The sequence below is a fragment of the Siphateles boraxobius genome, unplaced genomic scaffold, assembly GCF_051911475.1.
Source record: "Siphateles boraxobius isolate OS27281-9 unplaced genomic scaffold, OSU_SipBor_1 12, whole genome shotgun sequence".
NCBI classification, from domain to species: Eukaryota; Metazoa; Chordata; class Actinopteri; order Cypriniformes; family Leuciscidae; genus Siphateles; species Siphateles boraxobius.
The window spans coordinates 18,507,756-18,526,879 of NW_027508722.1; the positions used below are offsets into that span (position 1 = coordinate 18,507,756).

General features: G+C 36.8%; 2 protein-coding genes across 15 annotated transcripts; both read left to right on the forward strand.

Moving 5' to 3' along the window:
* Positions 1–972: 972 nt before the first annotated feature.
* usp5 (ubiquitin specific peptidase 5 (isopeptidase T)) lies at positions 973–12,698 on the forward strand. 4 transcript variants are annotated; one of them, XM_077209846.1, is made up of 20 exons: positions 973–1,332; positions 1,799–1,927; positions 3,506–3,572; positions 3,698–3,825; positions 4,050–4,195; positions 4,319–4,503; positions 5,145–5,239; positions 5,345–5,538; positions 6,134–6,205; positions 6,491–6,581; positions 6,789–6,914; positions 7,002–7,155; positions 7,283–7,457; positions 7,532–7,620; positions 7,821–7,949; positions 8,350–8,493; positions 8,587–8,729; positions 11,543–11,693; positions 11,791–11,875; positions 12,019–12,698. In XM_077209846.1, the coding sequence occupies exons 1-20, from the start codon at positions 1,225–1,227 to the stop codon at positions 12,110–12,112; spliced, it is 2,505 nt and encodes an 834-aa protein (XP_077065961.1). In that variant the 5' UTR covers positions 973–1,224; the 3' UTR covers positions 12,113–12,698. The 4 variants fall into 4 exon arrangements, with proteins under 4 accessions (XP_077065961.1, XP_077065959.1, XP_077065958.1 ...); XM_077209844.1 differs by having other exon boundaries at positions 978–1,332; positions 7,821–8,006; XM_077209843.1 differs by having other exon boundaries at positions 992–1,332; positions 4,298–4,503; positions 7,821–8,006.
* Positions 12,699–12,718: 20 nt separating this feature from the next.
* LOC143720164 (fasciclin-2-like) lies at positions 12,719–18,200 on the forward strand. 11 transcript variants are annotated; one of them, XM_077209855.1, is made up of 11 exons: positions 12,722–12,918; positions 14,354–14,403; positions 14,544–14,708; positions 14,794–14,925; positions 15,018–15,245; positions 15,338–15,579; positions 15,864–15,966; positions 16,452–16,627; positions 16,710–16,777; positions 16,993–17,029; positions 17,839–18,200. In XM_077209855.1, the coding sequence occupies exons 2-11, from the start codon at positions 14,367–14,369 to the stop codon at positions 17,842–17,844; spliced, it is 1,194 nt and encodes a 397-aa protein (XP_077065970.1). In that variant the 5' UTR covers positions 12,722–12,918; positions 14,354–14,366; the 3' UTR covers positions 17,845–18,200. The 11 variants fall into 11 exon arrangements, with proteins under 11 accessions (XP_077065963.1, XP_077065970.1, XP_077065973.1 ...); XM_077209858.1 differs by having other exon boundaries at positions 12,729–12,918; positions 16,494–16,627; XM_077209856.1 differs by having other exon boundaries at positions 12,764–12,918; positions 16,713–16,777.
* The last annotated feature ends 924 nt before the right edge of the window (positions 18,201–19,124 follow it).

The following is a 19,124-nucleotide window of genomic DNA, read 5'->3' on the forward strand; positions in this document are numbered from 1 at the left end:
TGTGCTTGATCAAATTTTCAGGCTAAGTAAACATTTTCTCAAAACTCCCTACTGCAGCTTTAAACCTTATTCTTGTACAAACAGACACTGTATGCTATTAAGCAGCAGTACATAAAGTATTGAATGAAATGTCTCTGAAAAGTCTGCGTATTTGACAAATATTGTATTTATTTCACTTCAGCTGTGATAAAGTATGGAAACACCACGTGAGATGTCACGATAAGCAGAAAGTGTCCAACTTCACGTCTCCGTTTGCAGCCCCGTCTGCTCGCGGCAACTTTCGCCGATCGGTTACATCCAGTCGCAGAGATATTCTATGCTGATTTCGAACACACCTAGAGGCGGGAACCAATTAGCATATTCATGGCCCACGTGAACTAATTTATTTGTAATGAATTTAAATTAATAAACAATTGAATTTAAATGTTTTCTTAATTCTGAAAAATTACTTTAGAGGGTTAAGGCCCATCCACACCAAGGACAACTGTAACGATAGTTTTAATAATCGTTGTAATTAGCCTATATGAGAAAAATCAAGCCCACACTACAACTACAACGAATATGACAGGAACGATATTGGAATTTCAAAGAGAGTTTGATTCATCATCTCAGCCTACTTTTTAATTTACAATCTGACGCATAACCTTTAAGTGGCCGCACTTACACTCCCAGCCGCATGAGGCCAGTATTATTATTGACATGAGGTCAAATTTTCCGCTTTCTCATTTTGTCAACTGTCATGGCTTCCATATTACCGTAAAACACAAAATACATGAGAATTCATAATATAATTTAAAATGTCTCCTCTGTGATAATGTGCTAAATAAAGTATTTGTTACGCCAAGATTACTACGGTGCATTAAATGATCATTTAAATCCTTTTCCATGAAAGATGTTAAACAAACATGCATATTTGCCATTTTTATTTAAAAAATTTAAATGTAAAAAAAAATATGTGCGCGCATTTTAGGCACTTTACGGTCAAGCATTTGGGGCTGTAATGCGTGCAGTGCGAGTGTGTGCAGCGCCCCTGGCCTCGAATGAAACACACTGGATCATCATCAGCAGCAGCAGCAGCAGCTTTCATTGAGGGGTAACCTAACAGAGAAAGAAGTGGCTGTCAGAAACTTCAAGTGGATTGTATTTCAGGAGCGGGGGCACAAAAAACCAGGCGGGCAAGCGTGTGTGTAGGCAAGAAGGTAAATTGTGTTTAGCCAGAGAGAGATGACGGAGGTTAGCGAGATATTGATGTCGGTTCTGTCTACGATTCGGGTTCCGAGGCCCGGAGATCGTGTTCACAAAGACGAGTGCGCCTTCTCATTCGCCAGCCCGGTGAGTTCAGTAGACAGCACATCGTGAACTTTCGGGATTTAGTTATTTATTTGCTTGTTTGCATAATGTTGCTGTTTTGCTTTTGTCTTCTTACCAGCTGTGATACCGGAATGTTTGCTAACTAGCGCTCATTTACTGCTCAAGTTTGCACTATTTTCCTTCATTAGGTCACGCGAGTCATCATTGCACTGTTGACTCTGCACTCTTTGGTTACATCTCGACTAAGCCTTTTTATTTTCTTTAACTTTAATTTATCCGATTATATACAACTTTAGCTAGCTGTGAGCTAGTTATAACGCTAACTTGAGCTAGTAACTGCAAAGTTTCTTATCTTGAGAAGCCTGTGTGCTTCTGTATCATGCGCGTGGATGTTATTTTTCGGTGTGCGCGTGAGAGAGCCTCATTGAGCGCGTGGTGCTGCTGACCAACAGTATTTTGTTATAACAGTTCTTTCCAATTGTTTCAGGAGAGTGAGGGAGGCTTGTATGTCTGTATGAACAGCTTTCTCGGCTATGGAAGTAAGTACGTAGACCGACACCACGCCAAAACCGGTCAGAGAGCTTACCTGCACATCACCAGGACCCGGAAAACACAAGTAAGCACAGAAACACATGACGCATCATTCAGTGAATTTATGAATAATAATGTATGATTTGAGTACATGTTCATAAATCTTTAAAGCCACTTTAAAGTCTCCATTACCCAAAAGTAAAGAGGAAAAATAAAATGGATTGATGTCAAACAGGTTTCCCTAACACTCCTCCTGACTTTCATTGGTCAGACAAACAGAGTCCCGCCCCCAGACTCGCGCCATTGGCTTTGCCAGTGTTGCTGTTTCAGGCTGGGTGTGACAAAGCAATTATTCATGTTAAACATTGGGATTGGGAAGTAAAAAATCTTATTAATTTTCTCCTTAGGCAAATTGATTTTTAATGATAAGTTAATAACCATTAAAGCCAGACGTATTGTGAGCTACAAGGTTTTTAATCAATGATATACTGAAGCCATTTATTGAAACATCAGCCTAGATTTTCAACTTATTTGTTTAACAGTGGAATTCCTGTTGAAGAACTACATTATGTATGAATTTCCAAAGAAATCTCCACCAATCAGGGAATCGTGACAAGCAAATCATACAGAAACAGCTCTCCGTGATTATCGCTCACTTCAATAAAGCACTGCTAATGTTGTAACAGTCAATCTCCTACACTCTCAAACTAATTAAATATTTGTATGCATATCAATGTTTATTTATTTATAAATGTAAATAAATTGCCTCTATAAAATTAACATTTGTCAAATTTATCATTTGCAATGCTTAATGGGATTGTGGTTCTATAAAGCCATTAAGGTTGGCATGAAATGAAAATTCATCTTGTCTACTTTCTAAATGCATGTTATAGATCTGAATGAGAACAATTCATGCCTATGTTTCATTTAAAAAAAAGTTTGACCTAGTGTTTAATCAAAATAACGTGTCCTTCCTGTGAAAATAACAGGCTTTTCTGCAAGTTCATGTTCATCCGCCTCCACTTTTAAGTGCAACACCCACATCTGAAAATCCACATAAACCAATGCATAGACCCAATACATTTCTTTTTTTTTTAATGTTCTGTTACACTCAGATGTGTATCACAGTACTTAAGATAAGATCCGTCCCTACCTTTGTTTCATTACGACTTTAATTACTCTAACCAGTCTACCTTTAGTCTTTTTTTGTTTGATTTTCAAATACTTTTGCTTCATATCAAAATTTGTAATGTTGTGATTCACCTTGTAGCTGGTTGGTTTAGTTTATGGCTTATAACTCTTAAATTAAGACGTTTAAAAAAAAATCCCTATAGGAAAATTGAATGGAAAAAATAACGTAACCAAGGCTGCAAAAAAAATTGGGTGGGCACTGTATAGCTGCACAGTTTTTTAGACTTTTCTGGAAAATCAACATACACGACATACTGCTTATTTATGTCTCTGCATATTAATATGGTATAGGAGAAATTATTTTAATAAAAACATACTTGAATTTTAATTCACTGTAGTTGATGTGCGACTCATGTCATTTCATTGCGTTTGAACTAAGCAAATACGAATTGCACAACCAAGTTTTGTAGAGTCTCGATTCTTGTGCTGTTGTTCTTCTGGCAAATGTAGACTATTCTTGTCTGTCTATCAGAAGGAGGATGATCCCAATTCTGGATCTGGTGATCCTCCAAAAAAGAAGCCCACAAGACTGGCCATTGGTAAGCACCTGCTTTCTTCTGCCCTCAGTCTTTGCTTAATATTTTAGTACATACTAGTTTTTATTGTTAGTAAGCTTATTTTATGAAACATTAAAGGATGTAAAGCTTTCATGTTTTTCTCGTAGGAATTGAGGGAGGGTTTGATGTTGATCAGGAGCAATATGAGGAAGAAGTCAAGGTGGTTCTGTTCCCAGACCGACAGGAAGTTACATCAGAGGATCTAGCCTCCATGCCAGATGTTGTTCGGGAGCGGGTGAATATTTAATATTATTGTATTTTTTTAACATTATTTTTCACTGTTTAATAATAACAGATTTGTAAATGGCATGTTAATTTTCTTATTAAGCTGTAATACTCAGTTTATAGACTGTTAACTCTTTTATTTATTTAACAGACATAATGCTATATAGTCATAATTAAGTGTAAGCTGTATTTTGTAAATATCATTTGCTGTTTTGGTGTCATTCTCGCTTGCAGGTGTCTCTGTCGATGGCAGGGCTGCAGGCTGCAGACTCTGTGTCACACGCTCTGCAGGTGCAGCAGTGGGACGGTGAAGTGCGACAGGAGTCAAAATACGCAGCTGAACTTAAACAACTCGACAATGGGGTCAAAATCCCTCCGAGGTATACACGCGTGCAAATGTTGTTGACACATTTGATATGTACTGCTAAGCTCTGAGAATATAATCCCATAGAAATTTACAGTAATTGATTGTTTGCATTTAGATGTTCCTATCTTTCTTTTAGTGGTTGGAAGTGTGAGGTTTGTGACCTCCAGGAGAACATCTGGATGAATCTGACAGATGGGAAGGTTTTGTGTGGGCGGAGGTATTTTGATGGATCAGGAGGAAATAACCACGCCCTCTTGCACTACCAGCAGACTGGATACCCATTGGCTGTCAAACTTGGCACAATAACACCTGACGGAGCAGGTGAGATTTTCACACAAAAGCTACTGGAATCTATTGAAATCATGTTGTTGTTGAATATATCAAGCCAGTAAAGTTGAAGGGAGAGTTCACCCTAAAATGAAAATTAAACGGCAGTAGATAGCGGCCAGCATTAAGCTTTTTAAAACCTAAAAGTATCACAGAATGATCCCATATGATACGTGCCGTATGTTTTTGAAAGAAGTCTCTTCTGCTGCATTTCGGCTGCATTTATTTATAAAAAAAAAATTCAGTAAAACTATAATATTGTAAAATATTATTAAATTTCAAAACATCTTTCAATATTTTTTAAAATATAATTTATTTCTGTGATGGCAAAGCTGAATTTTCAGTCTTAAATCACATAATCCTTTGGAAATCATTCTAATATGCTGATTTGGTGCTTAAGAAGCAGTTAATGTTATCATCAATGTTAAAAACAGTTGTGCTGCTAAATATTTTTTGTGAAAATCACGATACAAGTTTTTCAAGATTCTTTGCTGAATTAAAATAGAAGTTTTTTTTTATAACCAATGTATTTATTCTCACTTTCGATCAATTTTACAGTGCTCTTTTCTGTCAAAAAAACTGACTGACTGATTGTGTATATTTGATAACATTGTGTGCTGTGTCTGTCTTTGCAGATGTCTATTCATATGATGAAGATGATATGGTTTTAGATTCTAAGCTTCCAGAACACCTTTCTCACTTTGGCATCGATATGATGACTATGGAAAAGGTACAGTCATTCCAAATATCACTGCAAGATTGGATTGCATTCTTAAAGCGCTTTAGAAGCTGTTCAAAAAAGCTGGTGTTAAAAGTGTGTTCCTCCCTCTGTCAGACGGAAAGAACGATGACTGAGCTGGAGATCGCAGTGAACCAGCGTGTGGGAGAGTGGGAGGTGATTCAGGAGTCAGGCACCACTCTGAGGCCCATGTGGGGCCCGGGACTCACCGGTATGAAGAACCTGGGAAACAGCTGCTACCTCAACTCTGTCATGCAAGTGCTCTTCACCATCCCAGACTTCCAGACCAAGTTAGTGTTTTACAGAGTGCTTGTAAGAATGTGTGGGATTTTAGTGTTTTTGCCATTTTTGTCATTGTCACTACCTTTCCAAAGATTGTGGTCAGTAAGATTTATAAAAACAATGAAATACTTCTATTCAGCAAGGACACATTAAAAGTGACAGTAAATACATTTATAATGTTACAAACTATTTCTATTTCATATAAATGCTGTTCCTTGAACTTTTTATTAATCAAAGAATCCTGAATTTTCTTCAAAGAACTGTTTTCAGCATTGATAGTCAGAAATGTTTCTTGAGCACCAAATCAGCATTTTAGAATGATTTCTGAAGGATCATGTGACACTGAAGACTAATGATACTGAAAATATTTTAATAATATTTCCCAATATTATATTTTTAATTGTATTTTTGATTAAATAAATGCAGTCATAAGAGACTTATTTTAAAAACATTTAAAAAATCTTACAGACCCCAAAGTTTTGAATGGTAGTGTATGTGTATTAGACATGGATGTTTTATATATTTTTATGTTCGTATATTAACTATTGAAATAAAATGAAGTCTCTAAATGTCTTTTGTTCCTCTCACTCTTTGATTTGTCAGATACGTTTCCAACATTGACAAGGTCTTCGGTGAGGCGCCCAGTGACCCTACCCAGGACTTTAAGACTCAAGTGTGAGTACCTGACCCACAAACCTTTAGAATATGGGTGTGTTTAGTGATCGTTCACCCCAAAAACTTTTGAAACAACTTGAAGTTGAGTAAATGATGACAGAAAGTTCATTTTTTGGCTGAACTTTCCCTTTAATCTCATATATCCAGCAGAGGTCACTATACATCAATTCTCTCTGCTGCCTGAAGATTCTTTTTTCCAAAAAAGCTTAAACACTACAGCAAATGATGAAGTGAACTAAAATGTTCTCTTCTTTCCTTCCTTCCTTTTTTACTCTTTAATATCAGAGCAAAGCTGGGCTATGGCCTTCTGTCAGGAGAGTACTCAAAGCCGGCCCCAGACCCCGGAGATGACCCCAGTGCCTCCACTGAACCCAGGGTACACACGCTCTCACACACCCACACACACACACACACACACACACACACACACACACCCACCTCTTAACAATTCTAATTCACTGGGTCACATTCAGGAGAGATGAGCAGAATTTATGTGCAAATCCTTCATAAATTGTTTCTAATGTCATTCTGTTTATGTTCAGTTGTTGAGATAAGCCATTCATAAATGATTTTGTTTGTACAGGGTGACCAGGTTGGGATAGCACCTCGCATGTTCAAAGCTCTGGTTGGACGAGGCCACCCTGAGTTCTCGACCAATCGGCAGCAGGATGCGCAGGAGTTTCTTCTTCACTTTATAAATATGGTGGAGGTAATAATGACGATGACTTTCACCTACTGTCTTTGTTTTTCTCTATTCGTGCATTCGCTCAATTCAGCTTTTCTTTATGTTGGCCAGAGGAACTGTCGGTCTGGCATGAATCCCTCAGAAGCTTTCCGCTTCCTGGTGGAAGAGAAGATCGTATGCCAGCAGTCACAAAAGGCCAAGTATACGCAACGAGTGGACTACATTGTCCAGCTGCCCGTTCCCATGGACCAGGCAACAAATATGGGTTAGACACTCATTGGAATGTAGTTTACTTACTGGAAAGACTGGATAAAATAATAATAGAATGCTTCTGTGTATCCATTCCATTTTATTCTTCCTCTCATTTATCATCTTCTCTTCCTGTTTATCAGAGGAGCTACAAGAAGCAGAGCGTCGCCGTGATGAGGCGGAGTCATCTGGAGCCCCTCCCCCCGCTGTGACACGTGCTCAAATCCCATTTGCTGCCTGTTTGGCTGCTCTCAGCGAACCAGAAACACTCACAGATTTTTGGAGCTCTGCAGTGCAGGCCAAAACCACTGCCACAAAGTAATAATAACATTAATTTACTTTTCGGTCAGTCTTTGGGTTGCTTCTGTGTGTTTATATATCTTTGTTTCTAGGACCACTCGCTTTGCCTCATTTCCTGACCATCTTGTTATCCAAATCAAGAAATTTACTTTTGGCCTGGATTGGGTTCCTAAAAAACTAGGTGAATTCTCTCTCTCTCTCTCTCTCTCTCTCTCACATTTATAAATATATATATATATATATATATATATATATATATATATATATATATATATATTGTGTGTTCATTCTGTACAAATAAATCTATATATGAAAATAATTCACTTATTGGTTGACAGCCATAGTTTGAAGACTAATCTACTCTTGTGATCATTTTATTAGATGTGAGCATTGACGTTCCTGACACGCTGGATCTGAGCGCACTCCGTGCCATGGGACAGCAGCCAGGGGAGGAGCTTCTGCCAGAGGTGGCCCCGCCTCCTCTCATGACCCCCGATGTGGAGGTTAAAGGTATCCTGGGTTCCCACGGCAACGAGGAGGACGACTCTCTCTACTCCCCACTGCTGTGTCAGTCTGTCTTTTCTCCTCTTTCCGACTGCATCCGTCTTCGCTTGAGCCTGCCTTTCATTCTTTTTCCTTTGTTTTCTTTTCTTTTGTCTTCTTTTGTTCATTACAATCATTTGCTGTAGTTCAAGATAAACACTCTTTTTTTAGGTGGTGCTCTCTGTATACATGATGTATCATACACCCTCAGTATTTAGTTTTCAATTAAATGGAATTTGTCTTGGATTTAAAAATAGGTTAAACTTTTTTTAAATTTTATTTGGATTAGCATTCAGTCTGTGTAATTATTCCTTGTATCAAAAGCTGTGTGTAGACAGCTCTCTCTCTCTCTCTCTCTCTCTCTCAGCTCCTGTGTTGGATGACTCCACAGTGTCTCAGCTCTGTGAGATGGGTTTTCCTCTGGAAGCTTGCCGGAAGGCCGTGTACTACACAGGCAACACTGGCATTGACGCTGCTATGAACTGGGTGATGGGGCACATGGATGACCCTGGTAAATACATTCATCAATGAGTGTCAGCTGTGGATAGGATTTAAATAAGTATGCAGATTTAGAGTAATTATTCTCTGTGTGATTTTTCTGCAGATTTCTCCGCACCTTTAGTGTTGCCTGGCTCTAGTTCTGCTCCTGGCACAACACCCACTGAGAGTGTACCTGAGGAACACCTTGCAACCATCGTTTCTATGGGCTTCAGTCGAGACCAGGCCACTCGTGCTCTCAGAGCTACGGTAATGCAAAAATATATTTATGCATAGATCAGATTTTTTCCAACCATGTTTTATAGATAAACTTACTTATAGCTGCTTTGTACGTATCCGTTTCCTCAAATATGGTACGCTTTGGTGTCCCATTACTTTTTTAAAGAATTATTAGATATGTTAGAAAATATTAGGGGTTACCCCAAATAGTCAAAGAATTCGATGCTTCGATAGTAGGAGCCTGATTCGACTACAAATCTCACGGTCGAATCTTCGCAGAGGTGTTATGAAACGAGGATCATGCTACTGGCTATATGAGAGTGCTCAATGTCTGATTTCACATAGAACTACCGGTTTTCTGTCAATACGTTAATATACAGCCTATTATGATAATGCTGTAGATAAAAATGTGCAAGCAAAGAAGCTTTTAATCAATATTTTTTAACGTGCGTGAATAAATCCAAACACCCTGTGAAAGATTTAAGTTTCACTTTCAATCCGTGACCGACAGAGGAGCGTCTTGGCGGCAGGTATTTAAATCTTTAACAATGTCTTAAATCTTAAATGCAAGTGATCGTGCCGGTGCCTGTATGTCATGTAGTAAGCAACTCTCCACACAAACACTTATGCGCCTAAAAATAGGGCACATTTATCTAGCAGTGTTTCCCCTACAATGTATTCAGCAGCGGCGCAGCGCCGCCGCTGGATTTTCAGCGCCGCTGTAAAATCTTTCCATGATCAGTAATATCACGACATTCTCTTCATTCACGTACACACCTAAAAACACTGAGACATGGCGACCGGCGGCGCTGCATGCGGTGGCTCTGAATCCACTTGTAAACAAGGAGGAAAGAGCCACATATGGAAATATTTTCGATTAGGCTAATGTCACGTTGCCATAAGGGGCCATTCACATAGCGCGTTTTTTGCGCGTGCAAATTCATTATTTCAAATGCGGCCGGCGCGCTCTTTTTCCCAAGCGCGCCTCTGTTCATGGTTGCATAGCAACGACAGACGCCAAGGAAGAGCAAGCGCTTGTGGAAAGGAGAAAGCGGTACGAACTGCGCTCTCCATGAGGACGAGGAAGTATCACCTACTGCTCATAGTCCTGATAGTTAACGTTAAATCATATTTAATTTTTCAGATGAGTCTACTAAACTTGTTGGTGTCCTTCAGAAATCATTCTAATATGATATGTGATGCTCTTTTCTTTTTTTTCAAAGATTCTTTGATTAATAAAAAGTTAAAAAGAACATCATGTAATAATATTTCACAATATTAGGCTACTGTTTTTTCTGTTTTTTTTTAAATTAAATATATGCAGGCTAGATGAGCATAAGAATCAAAAAATACCCCCACAATCATTCAATTACCAAAGAGCCTTAGAGATCTTCTATGAAAAGCCCAGAAAAATTAAGTGCTCACAGATTGGGTGTGGCCTTTCCCATTAACATAAAATTTTCAATAAATTGTAAATAATCTTTTCCTGGGTTGTGCTGTTTCATTTTTCCCCTAAACAATTTCTACCAAGCTGAAAATGAACACAAAAGAAAAACATGAATAATCCTGTCTAAAATTATAAAATTAAGGTTTCTGTTTGTGACTGCAGTTCAAGGTACGTGCTGCAATAATCATGCCTTGAATCAGTTGATGGTATGTCATATTTGTTTTTCTTAAAATGTCCATTTCTATCCATAAAACTTGCCAGAAGTCATGGTTTAAGGGTTTTTAAAAAAAAAAAATCTTCCAGGGTGCATGCCCCCGGACCCCACCACGCGCGGCTTGGTAACAACCTCGGGCACGTAACAGCACCGCTGCTGGAAAAATTTCTAGGGGAAACACTGTATCTAGGTTAGCATTAGAGCGGGGGACTTGTTAAGCCATATTTGATGTCGATGAATGATAAGCGAATGTTTGGATGTCCTGACTGCATGATTTCACCACTTCTTGTGGAGTTTTTTTTTTTTCCGGCGACTAACAGAGACTAATAAAATGTTGGTCCACCAAACCTCTTCTAGTTGACTAACAGTTAGGGGGCAGCCCTATTATCAGTGTTGAAAATAGTTTTTCAACTTTTCAAATGGTAGTTATTTTTATGGAACTACCTATATATTTATTCAGGATTCTTTGTGGAATAGAAAAAAAAGCATTTGTTTAAAATGGAAATGTCTTTAGTGTCTTTAATGTCACTTTTGGTCAATTTAATATGTGAATGCGGAATATAATAATAATTTTTGTTCACCAAAAAAATCTTACTGACCCCAAACTTTTTAACAGTTGTGAACTGAAAAAATATTTCTCATGGTTAATTAAATTACCAAAATAATAACATTGTCCTCAATTTCGCATACAACCTAGTTACCATATAGTTACCACCTCACTACCATAAATATAACATTCCTTTTAATTTGTGACACCCAAGAAATAACATCACTTGGATTTTCTAGTTAAAGGGATATGGGATATTCAGAAGAAAGAAACTGAGTTTCTTCTGTTGAACACAAAAGAAGATATTTTGAAGAATGACTTCCATAGTTGAAAAAATGGCTACTGACGGGGTACCAACGTTCTTCAAAATATCTTCATTTTTTAATATCTTTAAAAAAAAAATATTGGGTGAACAATCCCTTTCATGTTAAAAAATGAAACGTACACAAAAACACACAAATCGGGGTCTTAAATTTCTGTAATAGGTAACAAAAATTGCAAAACTCAAATAAAGTGAACAGAAAATAAAACCATCAGTATGTTATGGATGCTTTGCACTTTCTTTCACAGACCATTTGTTATCTCTTTCTTTTAAGAGATTCAAGCCCATATTTTGTCAATTTCCGTGTTTGTAGAATAATGTTCTAGAGCGTGCTGTGGACTGGATCTTTTCTCATCTGGATGATCTGGAGTCCATGGATGTGTCTGAGGGTGGACGCTCCGAGGGAGGAAGTGAAGCCAGTCGGGAACCTCCTCCAGGACCACGTGTCCGTGATGGACCAGGAAGTAAGTGTGTTTGTGTGGCATTTCTTAAATTTTTTTTTTCTTAAATATTATGCTCTCTTCTAATGATTCAAATCTTTCCCATCCTTTTATCCTGAAGAGTATGAGCTTTTTGCGTTCATCAGTCACATGGGATCGAGCACAATGTGTGGTCATTATGTCTGCCACATCAAGAAGGACCAACAGTGAGTGAAGTTCTCTCTCCATCAGTGGACTCCAATCCCTCTATTATTATTCATATGCAGCTCTTGTAAAGCAATATCATCTTCTCAGAATTAATTTTCTTCTCATTGATTTTATATCCAGTGTCTGTCTTTGTTTCTTTCAGGTGGGTAATCTTTAATGATCAGAAAGTGTGTGCCTCTGAGAAACCACCTAAGGACCTGGGCTACCTGTACTTTTACAGGAGAGTGGTGGAATAAAGTAGATTAGAATAGTATCTTTCTCTCTCTTTCACCCAGACCCACACTCACACACTTCTCTATCTGATCTACTGGAAAAGTAGGCGACAGACTCCTGCTTATGAACTGATGCGCCATTTAATAAGTCAAAGCACTTCTCCATCGAATTTATTCACTACCGAGAGAAACCAGACGTAATAAAATGGAAGGAAAAAAAAGAGATGTAGGATGTGCGGATTAGAGTGTTCTTACTCGAAACGCCCATATGTACAACGCCTTACCACATACACTAGTCTCCTTCGTGCCTCCCCCTGATTGGATTGTGACTATTGTGACATTATTGCTTCTAGAGCTAAGCTCCACCTTCCCTGACATGTGTTCCAGAATGTTTCAGCAAAATGTTTAATGACAAGTAAATATCACTAAATCACAAAAAACAGCTAAATATTATATATTGGAATTTTAAATTTAAAAAAAAAAATGAATGCAAAAGGTACTGTGCGGTTTCACCTTTTTCCTTATGGTTTGTTCTCCTTTTTGGGGGGAGGAAAGAATTCATTTTGTTCTTTTTGCTTTAAAATAAAAAATGTCTCTTTGCTTCTTCCGACTCTGTGTATTGTGATTATGGGTGTGTATCAAGGAACTTTGTTAGCAAGCAGTAATGCTCGTTTTACAGGAAGGAACAAACTGAAAGTGCAAAGATTGTTGATAAATGTAAAAGCAATGAATTAAATGTAAAAACGACACGAATGACATTTAATTAAGCAAATCTGGTTAACAATGTATACTTAAAGCGTCGTTTGTCTTACTGTTGTCAAGCTTTGACGGTAAGTAAATTACAAAGCTCTTTGAATCAAAGCGTATACGCTATGACATTTGCAAGCGTTTTTTTCTACTGAAACATCAATAGGCTACTTGGATCAATGTGCACATGCTATTTAATACTAATTTATACTGTAAAATACTAATATCGATTAATTGTTTAACGTTTTAACCATAATTATCAAATCTACCAAGGATTTCCACTGTGAAGTACATGTGAGAGGCGTTTTCTGCTCTCCAAAAACACTTTTTTCCCTCTTCCGCTCTCTTAGCTCATTTGAGTTTCTAGTTCAGGTTTTCGTATCGGCTGGTTTCTCACACGCTTGTCTTTGCCGGTTGGACTAAAGGCGCATAAACTTCTTTGACACTTTGTAAACAGAACACGGCACTCAAACGTGAGTACAAAACAGCAGAGCTTTCACCCGTGAAATCTATTATATAACTTATCTTGCATACGCGAAGGGTTTTAAATAAAAACGTGCAAAAAGATGAATGATGGGTTTTTACTGTATGTAGTCTTAAGTAAAGATAAATCTGTCTTCAATTCCTAAGTGAGATACAGATATATTGTTTTATAACCAAAAGAGAATAATATTTCTTTAACACTCAGTTATGATGCTCATTTATATATATATTTTTTTATCTTTTCGTTGTTTTTAAATGGCTACATATTTTTTTCGTTTTCTTTTCGTTAACCTTAATGCTTTTTAAATATATCGTCATAAGGACCGACTTGCAACCATAATAAATGTAACTTAAAAGTAAAAAAATAAATTTAAAAAAAATTATATAATTTCTTATTTTAAGAATTCAAAAGTAAACGAAATAAACAACTACAATATTATAACGTAAGCACAGTATTTTGCAGGATTTATGAAAATGTTTCAGCTTGTTAGGCTATATGATAAAAAACTAAAATTAATAATAATAGCAGATTGAAATAGAAATGCTTATTTGCACCACAAACACTGTAAGGGAAATGTATATTACTATGCATTAGAGATACGTTATAAAGCTTTGATAATTAAAAAAAAGTACAATAAACATTTTTATTCATTCTCCATCCCCCCACCCATGTCTACCAATGTTTGTGTACAAGTTTAATAGTAATTCAAGTGTCTTGGATATTTATCCCAAATGATTCAAATTTAATTTTAATCAGTTAAATTAGGACTGTATTTATAGAGAAAAATGTATTCGATTAAAAGAGAATGAAACAAAATTACCGAAAGCAGTAGCACTTGTGGCTCACAACCACACGTGTTGTTTTCCTGTTTGCCCCTTTGTTTCTTAGATGTAAAATTATGGGCCTCTTTTTTATACAAAAAAAATATCAGATAAGATTTTCTCATTGACAAGAAATTTCAATATAAAGGCAGACTTTTGATTTAAAAAGAAACTTTACTTTTCATTCAATATATATATATTATTTTTTTTTAGAAAAAGAAACAGAATGCCAACTTGCAAGATCCTCTTTTTTCTCCTTCTTGGTGAGCATAAATAAACTCATAAAGTGCATTGTAATATTCTGAAGTACCTTTTATTTTAAAAAGTCTATATATAATACTCTGCCTGCACAGCTTTGCTCTCTTTAATCCCCACCCTTATTCTGCAACATTCTCTCCCTCAGCACTGTGTACATTGTCTGGGAAATGTGATGTGTTATATCAGCAAGTCGGGGGTGAGATTTACATGAAATGTGGAGAGAAATTACCTCCGAACAGTAATGTAGAATGGCAATTGGATAACGTTCAGATTGTTTACATTAATGGAAAAACTGGAACTACAAGGAAGGGTATCAGTTTCTTCTCTTTTTTATACAAAAATAATTGAATATGAAGAATTGCGAGGAGACACTATAATTGATTTTATTTTTAAAGGTGGGTCCCATATTAAGGATAAAGTAAGGGTAAGTGATGGAACTTTGAAGGTTCCCAATCTGGAGACAAGAGACTCTGGAGTTTATACCTGCGTTCAGACAGGGACACAATACACTCTGCATGTTGTGTCAGGTGAGAGACGACAGCTTTTTTATGTATTTATTTATTTTTAGAATTATTGTTTTTTTCATATTTGCTCCCCTTTCTCTCTCTCTCTCTCTCAGTCTTTGCTAAACCAGGCACAGTGCTGCTGCAGTCTAGTAAAGCAGAGCTGCACTGCAATATTACAGGAAACCCAGCAGCTGAAGTACAGTGGCTGAATCCCACTAATGTTCAAACTAAAGGTACTAAACAAGTGCTTCCGCTGGATTCTGTGACTTCAAACGACCATGGCAAGTGGACATGTCTGGTCAAGGATGACTTGAAGATCAGTTTAAAATTGACTGTTGTCGGTTGGTGTCTCTAATAGTTAATACAAATGTTTATATTATTATAATATTTCACATTTCATGCTATAAATGACATTTGTCTGGGTCTCCAACAGGTCTCCTGACCGAACCTGTTGAAGTTTCTGAAGGGGGGGAAATAGTGCTGCCTTGTTCTCTTTCTCAGAGTGTATCTCAACGTGTTGTGGGTGGGAAGTGGGAGGCTGACCAACACCATACAGATTTCCCAACCCTGATGAACTCAGAAAGCAAAGGCTTACACTGGAATGGCGAGAATTCAACAAAAGTCAAATTTACTAGTGGACAACTCAGCACAAACTATGATGTCACATTGATAAATGTGAATACCTTACATTGATCTTGGTTTGAATGAACTATACATAACATTTTCATGTTACACTCTTAAAAAATAAAGGTTCCAAAGTTTGTTTGTTTTTGTGGAAAAAATAACCAGTGAACCATTTTTTTAGTGTGAAGAATTTGAGAAAATGCATAATCTAAAGAGCCTTTAGCGCAATGAAAAGGTTTCATTGATGTTTAGGGTTCTTCATGGAACGATAGATCATGCCAATAAAGAACCTTTATTTTAAGAGTTGGCAGTCATTTCCTCTCTTATTCTCTCAGGCGCAGCGTAGTGATGAAGGGGACTATACGTGTACAGTGAAGTTCGATGGAGAATTAGAGCTAACTGCAAAGACCAATGTGACGGTTGTGGCCAAACCTTCAGGTGAAAAAAAATCTACATTTCACAACTTTACAAAATCAGTCTTGTAGGGATGCACTTTATATATCAGAACCACATCAGTTATTGGCGGTCATTGTTAGAGAGCAGTCCATTATTAATATATGTTGGAATTTCCCATATTTTTACATTTAGGCTATGTTTGCTGTCATAATGTTCACTTCAAAGTAAGATTTAAAAACAATAATTAAAATCGAATTTTTCATACTATACATTAATTGATACCTAAATTCTTGTTGCATTTAAAATAATTTTTAAGTGCTTTATTTTTTTTAAAATTTAGTTAGACAAAATAGTTATTGGCCAAATTGATTATCAGCTTATTGGTAGCTGACAAGTTTTATTTTCGCTGCATTCCGACAGGAATGAATATAATTTCACAATAGAAACAATGCACTTTATGTGCATTGTGCACTAAGCAAAATCCCAGATCATCAGTTCAGTCTTAGTTTATAATGATCATTGAACAGGTGGACAGGAAGTCACTAAAGTGCGAGGGAAAAAACCTGCAGGTGGGGGAACGTGGACCAAAGACGTGTTTGGCTTACAGATGTGGATCTGGATTGCCATAGGAGGCAGTTCTGTGGTTCTGGTCGGACTTGTCTTTGTGATTGTTCTCGTCCAGCGAAGGAACAAACGAATGAAGGTGAGAGAAAGAAAAGAAGAAAACCAGCAAGCAAGCAAGAAAGGAAGTGACTCATTTAATGTTTTTTTTCTCTTTTATCTAGAAGAGAGTGAAAAAGCTGAGATCTATGCGGCAGCCTCTTACAGCCAAAGACTACTGCCAATGCAACAGGTACCTCCTCTTCCTTTACTACACAGTGATACTTGTATTACTCACAGCCAGCCTCACTGAACGTTTGTATGGTCTTTATGTTGCTTTAAAGGGATAGTTAACCTTAAAATAAAAACATTTTCACAAGAAGATATTTAGAAAAATGTGCCCGTTTTTTGTCAATGAAAGTCAACGGGGTTCTAAGTATCTTCAAAATATCTTCTATCGTTCTACAGAAGAAAGAAAGTCAAAAAAGTTTGGAATGACATCAGGGTGAGTCAGTGATAACAAAATGTTCATTTTTGGATAAACGTATCCCTTTTTCTAATGCTGCCATTTCGTTATATATTCTCTTTAAATTAATTAAACTTTACATTGTTATTTTTAATTTATCAGTTGATATTGCTTATTAAACTGTTTCTGCTCATTACCCTATTGTTACATTTAAATTGCCATTGCCTTTTTCATACTGTTCATAATTATGCCTAAATTCACTTTCAAGCATTTCAAGAGATTTATTTTCATATTTTAAATATTACATTTATTAACTTATTTCAACAAAATAGTGTGGAATTTAAATAATCTGCCATTTATCTGTTATATGAAACAAATATTATTTTTTTATATCCATGCATCCCTATGGTTTACACCACATCGTAGTTGCTGGTATAATGTAAAAATTAATAAATGTAGGGTTGTTATTCAGTGGTTGGTAAAGCTGCTTTTAAAAGCAATGCTTTACAGTATTGCATTACTCGTTAAAAATAACTAATTACGTTACTTTTTATAGAAAATAATGCGTAAAGTTACATTTCCTTTACTTTTTTGTCACCTGGGGTTGCTTGCTTGTTTGTTTTTCAATTACAAATTCATTACTTTACTAGTTACTTGAAAAAAGTAATCTGATTATTTAACTCTCATTAACCCCAACACTGGTTATATTTACAGTTACACATTTGGTTTTTAATATTTCCTTATTCATAGTTAATAATTCAAATCAGTTTAAAGCATAAATGAACTACAGTGTTAAAGCAGGCATACTACAGTATTACAGATGTCTTACAGCATTTGTTTGTTTTTAGAGCTGAGACCGAGGTGGAGTTGGGACAGCGAGAGAGGCCGCTTCCAGTGCACAGACAACAGTGCAACCCGCTTACAAATCCAGCAGGCCCAAACCATGCCATCGACAACAGCTACAAAGACTACTGAGGAAAAAGAAATCATGCCACGCTGGGCCTGTGCTTAAATGTGCTTCTTGCTTGATGATACCAACAATGCAAATGAATGAATATGCCATGATTGCTGTACTTTTAAAGCAAATCATGTGTATTTTGCAGAATATATAATATAAATGTTTCAACAACTGTACTTTTTGAACTTTTTGAATGACAAGAATATTGAATGTTAAAAAAAAATAAAAAATATTGTATATTCTTTTAGCATACTTCTATTGTACATGTGTGGTCTCTCTCTCTCTCTCTCTCTCTCTCTCTCTCTCTCTCTCTCTCTCTCTCTCTCTCTCTCTCTCTCTCTCTCTCTCTCTGTCTCTGTCTCTGTCTCTGTCTCTGTCTCTGTCTCTGTCTCTGTCTCTGTCTCTGTCTCTCTCTCTCTCTCTGTCTCTGTCTCTGTCTCTGTCTCTGTCTCTGTCTCTGTCTCTGTCTCTGTCTCTGTCTCTGTCTCTCTCTCTCTCTCTGTCTCTGTCTCTGTCTCTGTCTCTCTCTCTCTCTGTCTCTGTATGCACTATAGCTTTAATGAACAGAATTAAACTGGTGCAGCTGGAATTGTTTTAGTTCACAGGTGTCCATAGATGCACATCTGTTCGCAGATGTCAAAAACAGAACAAATGACTCAAATGTTTATTTTTTTATGTAATTATATAGGGTTGATTTGCCCTAATGTGGGACATTTTTTGCACTTCTGACTTCTGTGACATATTGCGATGTGTAACCAAAACATTAAACCCACACCCAATACCATTTTAAAAACACCAGTATGTGTCCTAATCAAATCAAAAGAGAAAATTCAGATAACCCATTTATAAGATTGCAAGTCTTATAAATAAGTCGTCTGAGTCAATCTGCAGCTTCCTAATGTGGGACAGTTGTGTCCCCAATATGGGACACTGAAAAATCTATGATAAAAGACCAAAAATCACATTGATACATGTAGAATAGTAAAATCTTATTTTATTTTAGATTCTCTCTTAAATCCTACTTAGTAATTTTCTTGGTTATGAATGGATGAAACATGGATAACTGAACATCATCAGACCGATAATAAAATAACCTGCCTCCACTGATTAAGTTTCTTTCTCTTATCATTTCCCTGTTTCTGCCTCTCTTTCTGCGTCTGACAATCTGTCCCTGTC